The sequence below is a fragment of the Arvicanthis niloticus genome, chromosome 15 (genome assembly GCF_011762505.2).
Source record: "Arvicanthis niloticus isolate mArvNil1 chromosome 15, mArvNil1.pat.X, whole genome shotgun sequence".
Classification (NCBI taxonomy): Eukaryota; Metazoa; Chordata; class Mammalia; order Rodentia; family Muridae; genus Arvicanthis; species Arvicanthis niloticus.
The window spans coordinates 51,491,157-51,507,488 of NC_047672.1; the positions used below are offsets into that span (position 1 = coordinate 51,491,157).

Here is a 16,332-nt window from a genome sequence, read left to right on the forward strand (position 1 = left end):
CCTAACTAAAGAATGCAGAGACAAAAAGTTTAAATATCAGTTAGCTGATTGGTATTTCTTATGTTCCTATTAATAGACACAAAATGTTCAACTGCACTGTCAATAAATTGATTAGCATCTGTTATCTACTAAGCATTCTGCCTATTGATGTAAAGAGAGATGACATAGTGTGTATCCAAGTGCACTGAAATCTACTAACAAAATTTGAGCTTTGTCCTTTATCATTATATGAAAATTGTTACATCATGATTTTCTTAAGATCTTTAACCAAATACAAATTCCTGAGCCTTAGTCTTAATAAATATGAAGTTTTGGGAATTTGACCCTGCACTTGCATTGTTATGATCATCCCCAAATTAGTATTATATACTATGGTTTAAATTGTTGAACTTAAAAATTCATGCATAACAACCTGCTTATAATATTGTAGTCTTGATTGTATATTAAATCCTGTGTAGTAAATACCTAAAGATAATTGGCAGATCATAATATATGGAAAGTCTGCAGTTGAAAAATAGTGCTTGAATGGATGAAATTTGGAAAGTAAAATAGAACTGGGAAAGGCATTCTGTGGTTTCAGCATAAAAAGGCACAAGATAGTAGTTGAGATACAACTGGACACCAGGGCAATCTCCTATCAGTATTTATGCAAAGTTTGGAATGGTGAAAATATCAGCTACTTATACATATAGTATAATTAGTAAACTAATTAGAAAAGTTTACCCAAAAGGACACCCACTGTAGGGGGAAACATTAAGTCTAAAATACTTATATCTTTTGTTGCTCTCAACCTTAGTCAACAAAGCATTTTTCCTCAGTGAGAAGTGATTAATATGGAGAATAATAATTGATCAGAGTATGGAGAATATGTGACTCTTACTACTTAGCCATAGATGGAACATACATACCCAAGACTTGGGGAAATCTCAAGGAAAATGGGGTAGAAAAAATACAAGAGCTAGAGTTTGGAGAGCAATGTTGTAAAACATTTTCGGGGCCTCACATGTCTTCTGCACCGTAATCCATAGAAGCTATCATTACCTGTACAGGTTCTACCAAGATCAAGCCAGTTAAATTTTCAAAATAGGTAGGGAAAGATCTCCTAAGGCCCCACTACTAGATGAGAAGCTATTGATAGTTGATAAATTTCTAGAAAGGAAGAATTACTTTTCTTTGGGGGTGTAGCCACTGGTATGATATCATGCTTCAGTAAATGGCCCAATGCCTGGACACATAAAGACAACACTAACTAGACTCCATGGGTTATAAAATAATGTTTTTTTAAAATGAAGTTGGGAGGGAAATGTATTTGAGGCACAGATACAACAAACATAGACTGGATACATGTATGACTTTCTTTCTTTTTAATTGAAAATAGATTCTTTTATACAATATATCCCAACACACAGTTTCCCATCTCTCTACTCCTCCTAGCTCCATGTACGTTGTCCTGTCTCCCCCAGATCCACTACCCTCTGTTTCCTCTTTAGAAAAGAACAGGCCTCCAAGAGATGAAAGACAAACAAGACAAACCAGGTACAATAAGACAAGACAAAACATCATCATATCAAGGCTGGATAAGAAAACCCTATAGAAGGAAAAGAGCCTCAAGAGCAAGCAAAAGAATCAGAGAAAAAAAAGCCCCAGACAGAGTTATCAATTTAACAGGCTGGCAAGCCAAAGATGGGTCAGATTTTGCACAGAGCCTTAACAACCTAGGACATAAGTGCACTGCCTTTGCTAATGCATATTCCATGATGGGTAAAGAAGGCATTTTGTCAGAATGACCTAAAACAGACTCAGACTTGTTTGTGAAATTAAAAAAAAAGAGGGAAATGTGGAGAACTTTTGAGGCTGACATTGGCCATGGACAAGGAAATTGGCTTCAGGCAGGAATCTGACATGAGGCTGGAACAAAGAAGTAATTTCAGGCAGGAATCTAAATATTAGGCTAGAACAAAGAATTAAGCTTCAGGCATGAAAAGGATTTGGGGCTAGGACAGGAAAGTAGGCTCAGATATTTTGGTCATCCTGATAAGCCCTTAGAAACAGTGATCATGGGATTGATCACAGGACTTGCTTGTTCTTTGGCAATTTGTATTTATTGTCTTGCTTGTTCCATGACTATTTACATCTATTGTATTGCTAGTTCCTCAACCTAGAACTGACCTTAATACATGCATGTAATTAAGATGATGTAATAGCAAACAGGAGAAAGGGGGATGGGATAGGGTGTTTCTGGGGCTGGAAATGGGGAAAGGGGATAACATCTGAAATGTAAATAAATAAAATATCCAATGAATAAAAAAAGAGTTAGAGACACACCCACTCCCACTGTTAGGAGTCTTATAAAACCACCAAGCTAACAGCCATGATATATAAGCAGAGGCCCTGGTGCAAACAGCTGAAGCCTCCACACTTACCTTTCAGTCTCTGTGAGCTCATATGAGCCATGTTTAATTGATTGGGCCATGCTTTCCTGGTGTCCTCAATCCCTCTAACTCCTACAGTCTTTTCTACTCATCTTCTATTGGAGGTTCCCCTATCTTGGATGAAGAGACCTGATGGAGACCTCTAATTTAGCCTCTCTGCATAATGTCTGGCTGTGGGTCTCTACAACTTCTCCCATCTGCTGCCAGAGGAAGCACTTCGAATGATGACTTGACAAGGCATCTATTTTCAAAGAATAGATTTAAATGTCATTTTAAAATATATGTCTAGGTTAAATTTTTGTCAGTTTTGAGACTGTATATGCAATGTAAAAATAAAATGAGGGCCAGCAAGACGCATGTGATGGCTGTTATACATTGTCAGGTTTTTAAAATAATTTTTAAAATTCTAATGAATAAAAACATCACCCACCAAAATTAAACAGACCCAAAGTCTGTATATTCTATTGAATGAATATAGAGTGGGAATCAAAACAATGCTGTACAGCTTAAGTTTATACTTTCAGAATCATATATATTTATGCACTTATGCAAAAGGAAAATCCTGGGAAGGGGGGAACTTCATTTGAAAAAATTGCCTCCAACAGGAGGATCTTTGAGCTTATCTGTGAAGTTTTTTCCTGATTACCAACTGATGTAGAAGGGCCTAGCCCACTACAAATTCTGTTCTCCCTGGATAGATAGGCCTGGACTACATAAGGATAGCAGAACATGTCGTTCTGATCAAGCCAGTAAGCAATGTTCCTCTACAATCTGTGCTTCAGTTCCTATATCCAGTTTCTTGCTATCCAGGAAATAATCTGCAAACTGAAATAAATGTTTTCCTTCTTAAGGAGTTTCTGGTAATCTATCACAGCAACAGAAAAGTAACTAGAACAATAGTCACCAAGCCTGTCTCCCTAGAAGTCACATGGTGGAAGAATTATTTAAGAGCTGTTTTCTGTAAGTTGTTTTCTGTTTTGTCACACACACACACACACACACACACACACACACACACACACACACACATTTAAGAATATACAAATATAATGAAAATTTTAAACAATGAAAATATGCAGTAATTCTACAGGTCAGTCTCCTAATTGATTGATCAAGAGCAATTTTTCTTTGCTGAATACATCTTATGTCCTAGTTCTTTCTGAGTAAAATAATATATATAATTATACTATTTTATTAGTCATATTTATATACTTTAACATCATGTTTTTTCCCTTCTGACATAGAAATGGTTTCCTCCTAAATTCAAAGGATATTTTTACTTGAACTGTTGCCAAGCAAATTTTAATATTTATGGAGGACTTCATTGATTTTAAACTTATTTTCATCATTAAAGGATAGTACAGGTACCAGTGAGATGGCTCAACAGGTAAAAACACTAGTCATATACATAAGTCCAATCCCTGGAGTCCAAGGTGGCTTCTAACTGTTATCCTCTAATTTCCACGTGTCCCCTGTGATATATGCACACAGCCATCCATGCACCACATACACAAGCACCCACACTCATACACACACAAATCAATAAATAAATAATATTTAAAGAATATCATCTTGACAGGATCTGGAATCTAGGAGAAAATTCTCTGGACAATCCCATGAGGGATTATTTGGATAGGTTAATTGGGTTATTAAAGGGCCACCCTAAAAGTGAACCGCCACATTACCTAAGTTGGTTCTTCAACTGCCTATAACGAGCATATGGAGGCTTTATTCTACCAGATCAGATGTAGTGTGACCAGTTGTTTCAAACTCCTACCGCCTTGTTCTCTACATTCTCTCAGCTCCAACAACTCACTCAAAAATTGACCAAGGTCCACATAAATTCCCACCCTTGTGTAGTAGACTGGAAATTCTCTTGATGCAATAAGCTTGGGAAATGGCAAGACTAAAGTTGTTTCCCTGTTCTCAGAGGGAATGCACATTGCTATCTACTATCCTATGTCTTCAAACTTCTGTGACATTTTATCAGTTTGTTGCTGTTTCATTTTGCCACTTTAATGCCACTTTTATCCAAAGAAGCAGTTCTAGTGTAAGTGGATTACTTTATAATGTGAGTTTATTGGATGTGATGCCAGTAGGTAAGAGGCACACGCCTCATGTGGGAATATCAGCTTCCATTACAATATGAAAGGAATACGTTAGCTTTACCATCTAGTTCTCAATAAAGTCTTAAAAGAATCTACCTGAAGAATATTTCTACATTTGTGTACTACTTCCCTTGGATTTTGAAAAGACTAAGTCCACCAATACTAGAAAAATATTTTGAATACCCAAAGCAGAAGTGAGTTATTTTCCCAGATGATTTCTCAGACATTTCTATGACTACACAATGACAACACTTATTTTTCTCCCAAACTGATAACATATATTAATTTTTAAGATTACAGAAACTGTTAATGAATGTAAAATTAATATGTGACAGGATAATGTAGTTCTTAAAAAACATAAAATAGAAAACAAGCAAGCTTATGAAAATAGATTTGTGGTTTAAAAACCTCTAAGTGAAGTGTAAGTATATATTGCATATTCATTAGTAGAAATAACATTAAAGTTATTAACAAAAAGAAACATTTATAATACATACATTAGTGTCATTTTTTCAACAATTACTAAAAGTAGGAAATACTGTTTCTGCATTCTATAAGCTAAAAGTATAGCAGTAGAATATTTTCTTGTGCTATAACCACCTACTTTGAAAATTTTATAAGTGGTATTTTTATTGAAGGTATTTTGGGTAATTTCACAAATGCAAGTTTGTTGATGATTTATTCAACATGTGCTTTATTTCCAACATTAAATAACATCTTAAGTTTATATCTAAATGCCATAAAAATTCTATTACCCATTTCTGCATTCTACGGTCAGACCTATACATACTATGTGGAAGTGCAGTTCCATAAGCAATATAAAAATCTAATAAGCATTCTGACAAAGAAAAGATTCATACAGATTTTACTGCTACTCATTTTTACCTCATTTAGGAAAGATAAAAAGATAAATATTTGTACATATCATATTGACATTTTGTGATTCCTATCATCTTTCTGGCTTGTTTTTTAATCAGAATGACCACTGTTTTAAGTCAGTTTGTAAGATCATAGAAGAGGAGCCAGTATCCTCCACAGAGCACCCCCCACTCACAAGCCCTTTACTCATCATCTTTAACTCATCTGCCTTTCCCTACTCGCTTTCATGTTTCTGAATACAAGCATTGCTCTTTAGAATAAAGCATAGATAAGACAAGCCATTTAGCTATGCAACTTCATCCTGATCGTCTTGTTTTTTACTCCTGCATGTTTTTTTAAGTAGATTTAAGTTACAATTCTTGGTTACATGGGTGTCTTTTGTTTATATATTTGTCTGAAATACTGTTCACTGTTGAGATAAAGGATTTGTGCTGTGATAACATCTATTTAATTTGTTATGTTTTCTTAGGTTCACATGAGTTGTTAATAACTTTAAATATTTCCATATTTTGCTTTTCAGACCTCCAAACACATTGGGCAATATATCAGTTTTAACTCTTTTCCACAGACTCCCCTTCAATAACCTTTTCCCTTTTGTTCAAATCGACAGGAGTTAGTGGTTGGGCCTTCAGCATTTCTTTCATCTCTGAACACTAAACTAGAGAATTCTGACAGTGTTTGCCAGGAAAACATTTGAATCGATACTTTTGCCTGACCAGGCTGCTGGATTCAGACCATCTTCTAAAAGTCCATATGACTGCTGCAGTGATCCAGAAACATAAAAATCTTTTGTCATTGGAGAATGAGGCAAAACAATTTGTGTAGATGCTCTTCATTGGATTTATTCATGCCTCGAATACAGACAAGCAGTTGGCATACATTATATCTGCTGCATCAGTCTGCATCATTAAAGCTGGAAGAAATTATTACTATCCCTGCTTACAAATGATGACACAGAGATACATAAATAGTGAGTAATTTTCCAACTCTTGCATAGGTAGATATTAACCAAGTGTAGATTCAATCCCAGAGTGACTCTTACCCCTAAAATATGTTCATCACTACTTCATGCATTATCTACACATTGTAAGATGAAGCATGGCTCAGCTCCACTTTCTGGGAAGAAAATCAGAATGCACAACTGAAAAATAAATGGAAGTGGTTTTGGTATTTGCAAAAACAAGTAAGTACTAGTTCTGGCACTTCCTAGTCAAAAAAAATCATGTTATCTGAAATAGGATAACTATTGTGAACCAATGGCTACTAGATGTTTATTTCTAACAAGATATGTTAATTTTTATCATTGCTATTTAAAAAAAGAAAATTCTCACTAAAGCAGCTTAAGGGAGAAAGGACTTGTTCTGGCTGATCATTTGAAGGAATAACACCTATCGCAACAGAGAAGATATGACAGCTGGAGTCATGGTAGCACTGTGTCCATTCAAAAAGCAGAGATACGAATATTGGTACTAACCTTACATTCTTCTTTGCCCTGTTAATTCTCATAGCCCCAGACAAATGTGTAATTCCATCTATGCTCAGGAGTGGTCTCTGCCTCATTTAAGTCTCTCTTAACAGTCCCTCAAGGACATAAAACCAGAGCTATGGCTGCTTGTTTGTTCCAAATCTAGTCACAGTGACAATGAAGATTAACCATTTGAACATGTTTTATGAATTTGATTCTATAAGAATATTTGAAGGTGTAGGTTATTATTAATTCTGCTCTTATTGTTATCACTATTTCATGATTAGTCTTATTTTACAATGAGATGCATGTTTTCATGGATATATATATCATATATTTTATACATATATATATCACCTCTCAAACATCTCAGACAGAAATAAATACTATTTATACAATTTTTAATGTAGAAGAAAATTCTTACTTTTCAAAATGAGAAACATGGCTTCAAAAAAAAAAAAATACAAGCTGGATTAGCCTCCCGTAGATAGCACCCAGTGTAGTTATTCTTGCTTTAATGGTGTTCCTTATATTGTGAGCTACTTAACAAAGCAGAAAGATAGCTCATAGAGCTACTACAGACAAGAGACAAAATAGAGAAAGAGTAAGCATTGTGGAAGTCTGGGCTCAGCCATCCATCTATCCATCCATCCATCCATCCATCCATCCATTCATCCATTTATTCGTCCAGTTCATTAAGAGATGCCAGAAATTTAAAGAGTAAAAAATAAATGCAAAAAAAATAAAAGCATTTCACTCTTAGAAGTTCATGGCATAAAAGCAAATTAAGAATTGATTTATTAAGAATTCACAGTAAAAACAACACTTTGCAGTCACTGCTCAGAACAAACACTTTTTTTTTTCATAATTTGGCAACTTGTCATTCAAACTTTCATAATGGAACTCTTAAGCAACTTATATTCTAGTCTTATCTTTCCATCTCAGTAAATGACACAACCATCAACTAACTATGTGAAAATGCCAGCAAGCAGCCTTAACTTTTTTCAACCTATGTCTAATCCATTAAACAAATCCTTCAGATTGTATCTTAGAGTTTCATCACAAACTCTGTCTCTATTTCTACTGCATAATCTAAGTCACTATACTTTCTTATCCAAGATATTGTAATTTTCTGCATAGTTCCTCTTCGTTAACACTGTACCTGAGACCCTAAAATACATTTTCTACCTCATAGTCAGAATGTCATATTTTAAACTAGGGATGGTATTATAGTACTCCCTTTTTTAAATCTACTAATAATCCTAAGAGCCTTCTTCCCCTATTGTTAAACAAAACTTATTGAGTACTTCCTTAAATAGGCAAAATAAATTATAATTAACTTATTTAGCCAACTGGTAATTGTCCAGGCAACCTACTAGCAGAAGAGCCATTTACAACCACAGTGACCATAATATATCTCATCATACTTTCATTAGAATAATAAACAATAGTTGAAAAGGTTGTTACTAATCCAATCTTTGGGATATAATCATTAAAATATAAATATTCTAAAATATTTTTATAACCCAAAATCTATCTACTATCAACCATCAATGGTTCTTTAAATAATCATAAATGAACTTCAAATATTCTGTATTATTATGTTCATTTACACATGTGAGTTCAACCCCTGAATAGATAACCTCTTCTTGACTTTAAGCCTCATATTTACAGGGATCTAAAAGAAACAAAATAAAAAGTTTGATGAGCAGAATGAATTTAGCACTCTCCCAGTGAGACTGTGAAGGTAGCCTGATACTGACACATAATCACCAAGGTGACGCCTATTTACAAAGTAGGAGTAAGAAGTATTTGGAAAGAGACAATACCTGTCTGAGCAAAGTATCATTTAAACTGGGACCTAGAGATTAAAAAGAAAGTAACAGAGTTATTCTGGCAAAGGGAGAGTTGAGAGGTGCATGGGAAGAAAAGAGAAGCTTCCAAAAGACATAGCAGTCTGATGGGTTGGAGAGGATCATGGTGGAGATGTCCTGTCAGACACTGTTTCACTGTCTCATAACACATCTAGAGTCCACCTTTGGAAATCCAAGCCTTTTACCATAGTTACAAATTGATTAAAATCATTGCAATGTGTCCATGAGGAAACCTTCTCTAGCTTCTTCTTGGAAAGATCACCTGAGTATGTTCTCCATTTCCTTCTAGTACTTGTCTCCATGTACAGATTTACTTTGTTGTCATTTATTATTTCTTTCTTCTTCCCCTGAACTCTAAGTACTGAGAGAATAGAGCAGAATCTTGAGTGATCAACATGCTATTTTATTAATTCTTCAAGGGTTCCCCTTTTTGTTTTTCTTTTTTTTTCATTTATCTAATGTGCATCCCAACCGGACTCAGTGTAAGCACAAAATAAGAAACTAGATTATTTAATGCTAGTCTCTCTTCTGCTAAAAGACAAGAGTAATCAGTAGTACAACATCAAGATCATAAATTAAATAGTTTTTACAATAATCTTTTGCCAAAGATCTTTGGTGAACCATGAGATTATATTATGTATTCCTTTATATTGTCTTTATTATCATTATTGGCTATTTGCTTTTTTTAACACAAAACAACCTAACTCAAACACAGAACTACTATTTGCATAATTTGATCAAAAATCATTGATGTTTTGTCTCTATACCCCCTCCATATTCTAATTTTGGGTTTATCTAAACTATTTCAAAATTTCTAAGTAAAAAGAAAAGTGCTTGTGAATTATACAAGCTTCAGAATGCTGTGTTTCTTTTCTTTTGGTATCCTCTAAGAATTAAATATAATTACATCTATGTAATTAATTACATAAAGTAATCAGCATTACAATCAACAATTAAAAAATTAAATGTAAACAATACAAGCTGGGTACTGAGTTCTCCTCCACCTCCTTTGGATTATTTCTTTTCTTCTTTTGTTTTTCACAGTATTTGGGTCATAATGGTAAATGCCCCAGGTACACAAAAGTATAAATCTGCCCTATTTAGTAGGCCAATGGCCTATGTTATACTGTTTATTCTGCAAATTATTTTGAGTGAATGCTTAGTTTTCTCATGAAGAAAAGTTTTTAAAATGCTGCCTAGTATAATTCTGCATCTAGAGTAGACCCCTAAAGTAGATTTGAAAACATATCAAATATTTGAGAAGATTATACTTCTCAAGATATCATTATTACAAGGTATTTCTGCTTTGGCTCACACAGATAAATAGGATTTTCTTCTCAAATTTCTCAGAAACCGACAATAACATCTCTCTCCATTTTAGACACTCTGCTTTTATATGAAAGATTATGAAATGCCTTAGTTCCAGAGCCCTCTATCCCATTAGCTACCAAGCAACTCAGTACAAAGTAGCTTAATGCATCCCTGCTCCTGGGAGGGGATTACTGGTGAGGCAGATTGTTCTACACAGTCTACAATTTTTTATACCCAATAGTTTCCAACCTTGTGGTAAATGGCTTCACTGCGCCACTTTACAGCAATCACTTTGTCAAAAAGAAAATGTTTCCAGAGGTTCTTTTATGGCCCCAAAACATGCTAGAACTGTTTTCATTATGTTTCCTTTTACAAGATGTTATTTTCATAATAATTATCTTTGAGGCACTAGTATTTGTTCAGAATTCAGAATGACCTCTGTATATACCCAGTAATAACTAAACAAATAAATAAACAGTAGAGAAATTCCATTTATCAAGTGATAGCTTGATCTATAAAATAGCACCCATATTGATTTTATGTGTTTCCAATGACTTGATTGATGTTGTTTTCATGAAACTTAATAAGTTTTGGCATCATGCATCACAATGTGTTGTTAACATTTGGTCAAAATTAGAAATGAATTATCTCTGTGTTTGTTTATTCCAGGGATTAGTCCTCTGGATACCCCAGGTTAATTTTCAAGGTCAGTGAACTGAGGCATACTAACAGAGCTCACAGAGAGTTTTAAAACATACCCTCTCACCATTCCCTCCTTCTTCCTTTTGGCAACAAGATATTAATAGCTTTTAGCTTTTCTCTCTGAGTCTTTTGGAGGTGACCAGGATGTATGCTTAGACATGAATAGCAGGCTGAAGAAGCTGTCTTAGGGGACTAACAACAAGAGGGTCTACTTAAAATTAATTTGCTTTTTTAAGTGAAGAAATATTTTTCTACTATACAAGTAATAGAGGCTTTTTATAGTGCATTTTAAAGGCATAAAGCCTAATGAAATAAATTAGGACAATGCCACTAGCCACAGGTAGCCATAAACAAGAGGAAACTTGATTTGGTTTTCAGATATTTTCTTTATTGTTCTCTTTATGGATGCATGCAACTTGTAATCAACATCTATTCTAAATCATCCTATGCACCACTTAACACTGATCTGAGAAGAAAGAATAACAGATTATTTTCCCATCTTAAGTTCCATGTGGTAGGTTCTTACTTTTGAAAGTATATGTTAGCTGGTGAACTGCAGGGTCTACAGAAGAACAATAGATTACTCAGGAAAATGACATCAGGGTTAAATTAAAAATTAGATATGGTGGCAATGCCTACAATCCTAGTACTTGAAGATACAAACAGAATAACAAGGAAGGAGTTCAAGTCCAGCCTCAACTACATATTAATTCCGAGGCCAAGCTTGGCTCTATGAATTCCTATTTCAATAAAAAAAAAAGAACAAAAAGTTGAACAAGTGAAATCATATATATGTGAGGTTAAAAATAAAAGAATAGGTGGCAAGATTATATCATAATCTGAAAAAATGGATAGATGGATGGATAGATAGATAGATAGATAGATAGATGATAAATAGATAGATAGATAGATAGATAGATAGATAGACAAGTAGATAGATAATAGATGGATGGATGGATAGATAGATAGATAGATAGATAAGTAGATAGATAGATAGAAAAATATACAGACAAGAAGATAGATAATGGATGGATTGTTGGATAGATAGATAGATAGATAGATAGATAGATAGATAGATAGATAAATAAATAAATAAATAATGGATGGATAGATAGACAGATGTTATAAATGGAAACAGATGTAGATGACATAGAGATCCATGATAGAGATACAGATAGACATAGATATGAATACAGATATAAATATGAATATAGATGATGGAGATAAAGATAATTTAAAGCAATAAATAGATAAGCTCTAGTTGAAAAATCAATAGTAGTGAATGGTTATGTGTATGGTATCTAAAATTAGGTAAATCTGGAATCTTGACTTTACTTAACCATTTTACAACTATGTGACTAAAACCAGGTTACTTTATTTCTCTATACATCTGTGTTCTTAACTGTGCAAAGTAAGTGTAAGTGAACAAACAAGATTTTAAGAAGGAAATAAACATAAAGGACTAATGGCACTGCCCTCGGACAGTAAGCACCCAGTAAGAATTAGCAGCTAGCCACAGTCATAGCACCATGATCAGCAGACTCCAAGATCAATACTTATGTACATTACCTCAGTTATTCCTACACTTACCTAGAAAACAGAGTTAAAAGAGGATACTTTATTGTCTCTACAAAGGAACCACAAATGAAAAGACCCACCATCTTGCCTAAAGTCATAGCATTTGCTAAGTGATGAATCCCAATTCTCCTCTGAGACTGCACACAACTGGTTTTTTTTTCAATATGATTTTTGAATACTTCCATTATCATAATCAAAATAGAACAGAGACCAAAGATTCTGCAAGTTAGTCAAACTCCCAGTAGATCTCTGACCATGATTCTTTGATGCTTTGTGACTTATATGAGAAAGTCACTTTCTGTCATTTTCCCAGAGACAGCTAACCCCAACTCAAACTCAGACAGTTGTATCCAAAGCATTGTATAAGGTAGGATGCCAGAAAAATACTAAAAGATAATCCTGTGCCAGATGAGAAAATTGTGCCAGTAAGAGGCCAAAGTGTAAAGGCACAATATGGGGACAGGTTTGCAGCAAAAGGCTTGTCTCCTTCCCTGCCTGGAGGTGTCTGCTTGTGTATGATTGATTTTTATCTTACACTTGATGGATTGATACATAGATTTAATTATATTATGTGTTATCCCATCAATACTGCCTTAGCTATTTTACATTCAGCCTGAGTACCAGATTGAATTAAATGGTTTTTTTAAAGCCTATAAAACAGGAAAATATCTTTCCCTGGTTGGTATTTTTTAACGTGTTGGTTACTAAGAGTCTGTAAGCCAAAGCGGGTTGTAAAGTTCATTTGCTAGTGAGTAAGCCAATTTGACTTTTATAGCTATTAATTTTTTATGGAGCACAAGGCAGAATTACTGGTGTTGCTCCTAACTTAGACCCCTCTGTAGCTACTGGGAATAAAAGCACCTGCATTTGGGAAGCCATTATACTGACCATATCCAAGAAGACAAAAGCTTATACACAAACTGTCTTCAAGACTGGTTACATATAGCCAGCCTAAGAGAAGCCACATGAGAAAGCATAGTGCTATTGTATTACCACTGGGTGCTATAAATCCTAAGATTCATATAATATTGATAGAAAGGGACTTAATCATATAAACAAAAGCATATTCACAGCTAAGGCATTCCTAAGAGCTATTAACTCACCTTCTTTTGTGTATCTACTATGTACCATGTATGAGTCTACCTGTGTAAAGTTTATAGCAAGGAGAAAAAGACAAAGGACCTGTGACATAGATTTCAGTAGGTGGAGTTAGACAATAAGAAATTTTAGGAAAAAAGTGCTAAAATGTCAATAAGGACAAAATAAAGCATAGACTTCAGTTTTAGATAGGGCAGTCTGGGATGGTGTCTCTGATATTAGGTGGTGAGTAGCAATTGCACCTTCCTCCTCATTTGGGTAGAATGAGTTAAGATTTGAGGAGCCATATAAGAAGCTGTTTGTGGGAAAGCTGCTGCTTCGCTCAACAAGTAGACTATAGCTTAACTTACCCTCTAGGGCACAGCATTCTATAGTTCTTTATTGACTGTTTCAGATTTTGCAGGTACCATATCAGGGCTGGGAGACTCAGCGCACATATGTATAATGCATTTGTAAGTAAAACATTGTACACGGTACTTTACATAATAGACTGCTAGGCAGAAATCATTATCTCTACTTCATCAATAAGAAGTGACATCGAGTGGGTTACAAAATACCCAGGTTCCCATCTCTGCTCACTGCCAGAGAGAAGACAAAGACTGTTTTGTGACCTCCTTATTTGAACTTTCATGACACATATAATCTTAAAGGAAATTCTTTATCTTTTGGAGACAAAACCGATCCTCTTTTGTACCAGGATAAACATAGCTCCACCTCACTACTAAATGGATCTCAGAAAGCAGTATAACTTAACCCCCTACGTTCAGACAAATAAATTAGTATTAGCCTCATGTATAAATGATGCTCTCACCAACAGAGTTCAATCAACCTAAGAAACAGGCTGGTAACTTTATAGTACAAACCAGATGTCTGAATAGAGGCTCCTTGTAATCAGAGACTGTCAGCAGGGCTGGAGAGGCCGGCAAGGCCCTGCATGGCGTCATTTATGTTCACCTCTCCATGAGACCATCTGCTCTGTTGACTCGCCTCCTCCCTCATGCCCTCTGTGGCCCCATCCAAGCACATTCCCACCATCACTTACAGAAGCCCTATAGCAATTCTCTTCCACTGCCCGCCTTCGCACAGTGAGCCTCCAGGCATACCTGCTGCCTGCCAAAATGGTTGTCCAATTATTACAAACTAGATCAAAATCCTAGCAGCCTGTTTCATGGGATATATTTTTTTCTCCAAAGGCAAGTTTTCACAATGTAGCAGGAGCTTTTCTTTAGTTCACAATCCTCCTGCATCAGCCTCCTAAATACTGGGATCCGAGTTTATACCACCATTAAGCAAAGGAGAGATGCTCAGGCTAGAATGACCTTCTTTGTTCACAAATAAAACCTGAAGGATTCATTACAACTAGTGGATCCTAAAGTCAAACTGGAGTCCAGACTTTATGTTCTCTGTAAGTTCCCTTTATAATCTCTCATGTTACTTTTTGATCTTAACATTTGTTAAGATCTACAAGGAAAGGTGTTTGCCAACAGTCTGATGACCTGAGTTCAGGCTCACAGACCTACCTGAAAGACCAGAACTAACTCCCACAAGATGTCTGCTGAAGATACATACACAGAAAAATAAAAAAGTAATACATCTATACATTGGAAAAGAAACTATCTCCAAGATACAGGATAATAAAAGTTATACTACTGTGGGGATTAGGGCTTGGCTTTTTGATTCAGAATCATACAACAGCCATCTACTCTACCCTTCTATGGGATAAAGTAGTCCTTGGCATACTCTTCATGGTGTTCATTTTATCTGCCAGCAACTGAACACGAATGATGGGCCAAGAGGTATTTCCTGGCTTCTGTCATTGCAGGATGTAGAAGGATAAGGCTAAAGTGTGACTCCAATCAAGAATGAACTAAAAGAGATCAGGATTATTGTCTATATATCATCAGATACATTACAAAAAATAACAAGTGATTATTTCAAAGTGCTTTAAAAGTCAATTTGCCTTTGACATGATTAGCATAATTAATATCATTTTCATTTTAAAAATGACAAAACTGTGACACAAGGTAAAGAAGATCACACTACTACCTAGTAGAGAACTGGGAAAGAAATTAGACTCAAGCTATTCTCATCCTGTTATGCATTAATCCAGGCTTTTATGTTCGGGAAAGGGGGAAAAGATGATAGTTTTTAAAATTACCAGATTTACTGAGCACTGATTATAACACAAGACATGTCTTACTATTTTAATCCTCACAATATTCCTATGAGCTAAATGTTTTTGTTGTTGTCTTCATTATACACAGGTTATTGGACACACACATCACAGCATCCTTTTAGCCACTGGAATAGTACTGGAATGCTAATAAGTCAGGGAGCTTATGACAGAGAATTAAACAACAGCTCTGTATGAGAAAGGGTTCAGGTACTGCTGCTTAGCTTGGGAATGAAGAAAGTCACATTCCAAGGAGGAAAGACCTACAAGCACCAAGTAAAGAGAGTAATTCAGGGTGATGTTCAAAGATGTCAACATCCTCTACTTCAGTTATTCATGAAACATATAACAGTCTTCCAGGCATGGATGCATAATCCCACAACCAGGGGGTAGGGACAGGAGAATTGTGAGTTTGAAGCAAGCTTTGGCTATGTTGTGAGACCTTTGACTAAAAAAAAGAAAGTCATACGTACGTACATGTACATGTGTAACAGTATATTTTGAACCATAGTCATCTTCTTATTTCTACAGACCACTGGAAATTATTGTTTCTATTACCTGTGTTTCTCTCTTCTTTTATGTTGATTAAATGTGGTTGGTTGGTTGGTTGGTTGGTTGGTTGGTTGGTTGGTTGGTTGGTTGGTTATGGGTATGGGGGTGGGTGTGTTTCAACCTAACACAAGTTAAAGTGATCTGGGTAGAGAACCTTACT

At 35.2% G+C, this 16,332-nt stretch overlaps 2 protein-coding genes across 10 annotated transcripts in view; one reads left to right on the plus strand and one right to left on the minus strand.

Annotated features, from left to right (window-relative positions):
* The window catches only part of Nxph1 (neurexophilin 1), a 290,286-nt gene that overhangs the window by 179,469 nt on the left and 94,485 nt on the right, over positions 1-16,332 (minus strand). The window lies entirely within an intron of this gene.
* LOC143434569 (uncharacterized) overlaps positions 1-16,332 on the plus strand; it is a 41,671-nt gene that overhangs the window by 17,051 nt on the left and 8,288 nt on the right. For 2 of the 9 annotated variants that reach the window (XR_013104175.1, XR_013104178.1), the window contains one exon: positions 6,030-6,389. The exons of 3 other annotated variants lie outside the window; for them this stretch is intronic. Coding sequence is in view for 2 of the 6 variants with exons in the window: in XM_076913694.1 (XP_076769809.1) it covers positions 1,435-1,594 (160 nt within the window). In the remaining 4 variants the exon portion in view is untranslated. Of the gene's footprint in view, positions 1-1,434; positions 3,409-6,029; positions 6,390-16,332 lie in introns of those variants that run through there. 4 more of the 9 variants (XR_013104177.1, XM_076913694.1, XM_076913695.1 and 1 more) reach the window with 3 other exon arrangements.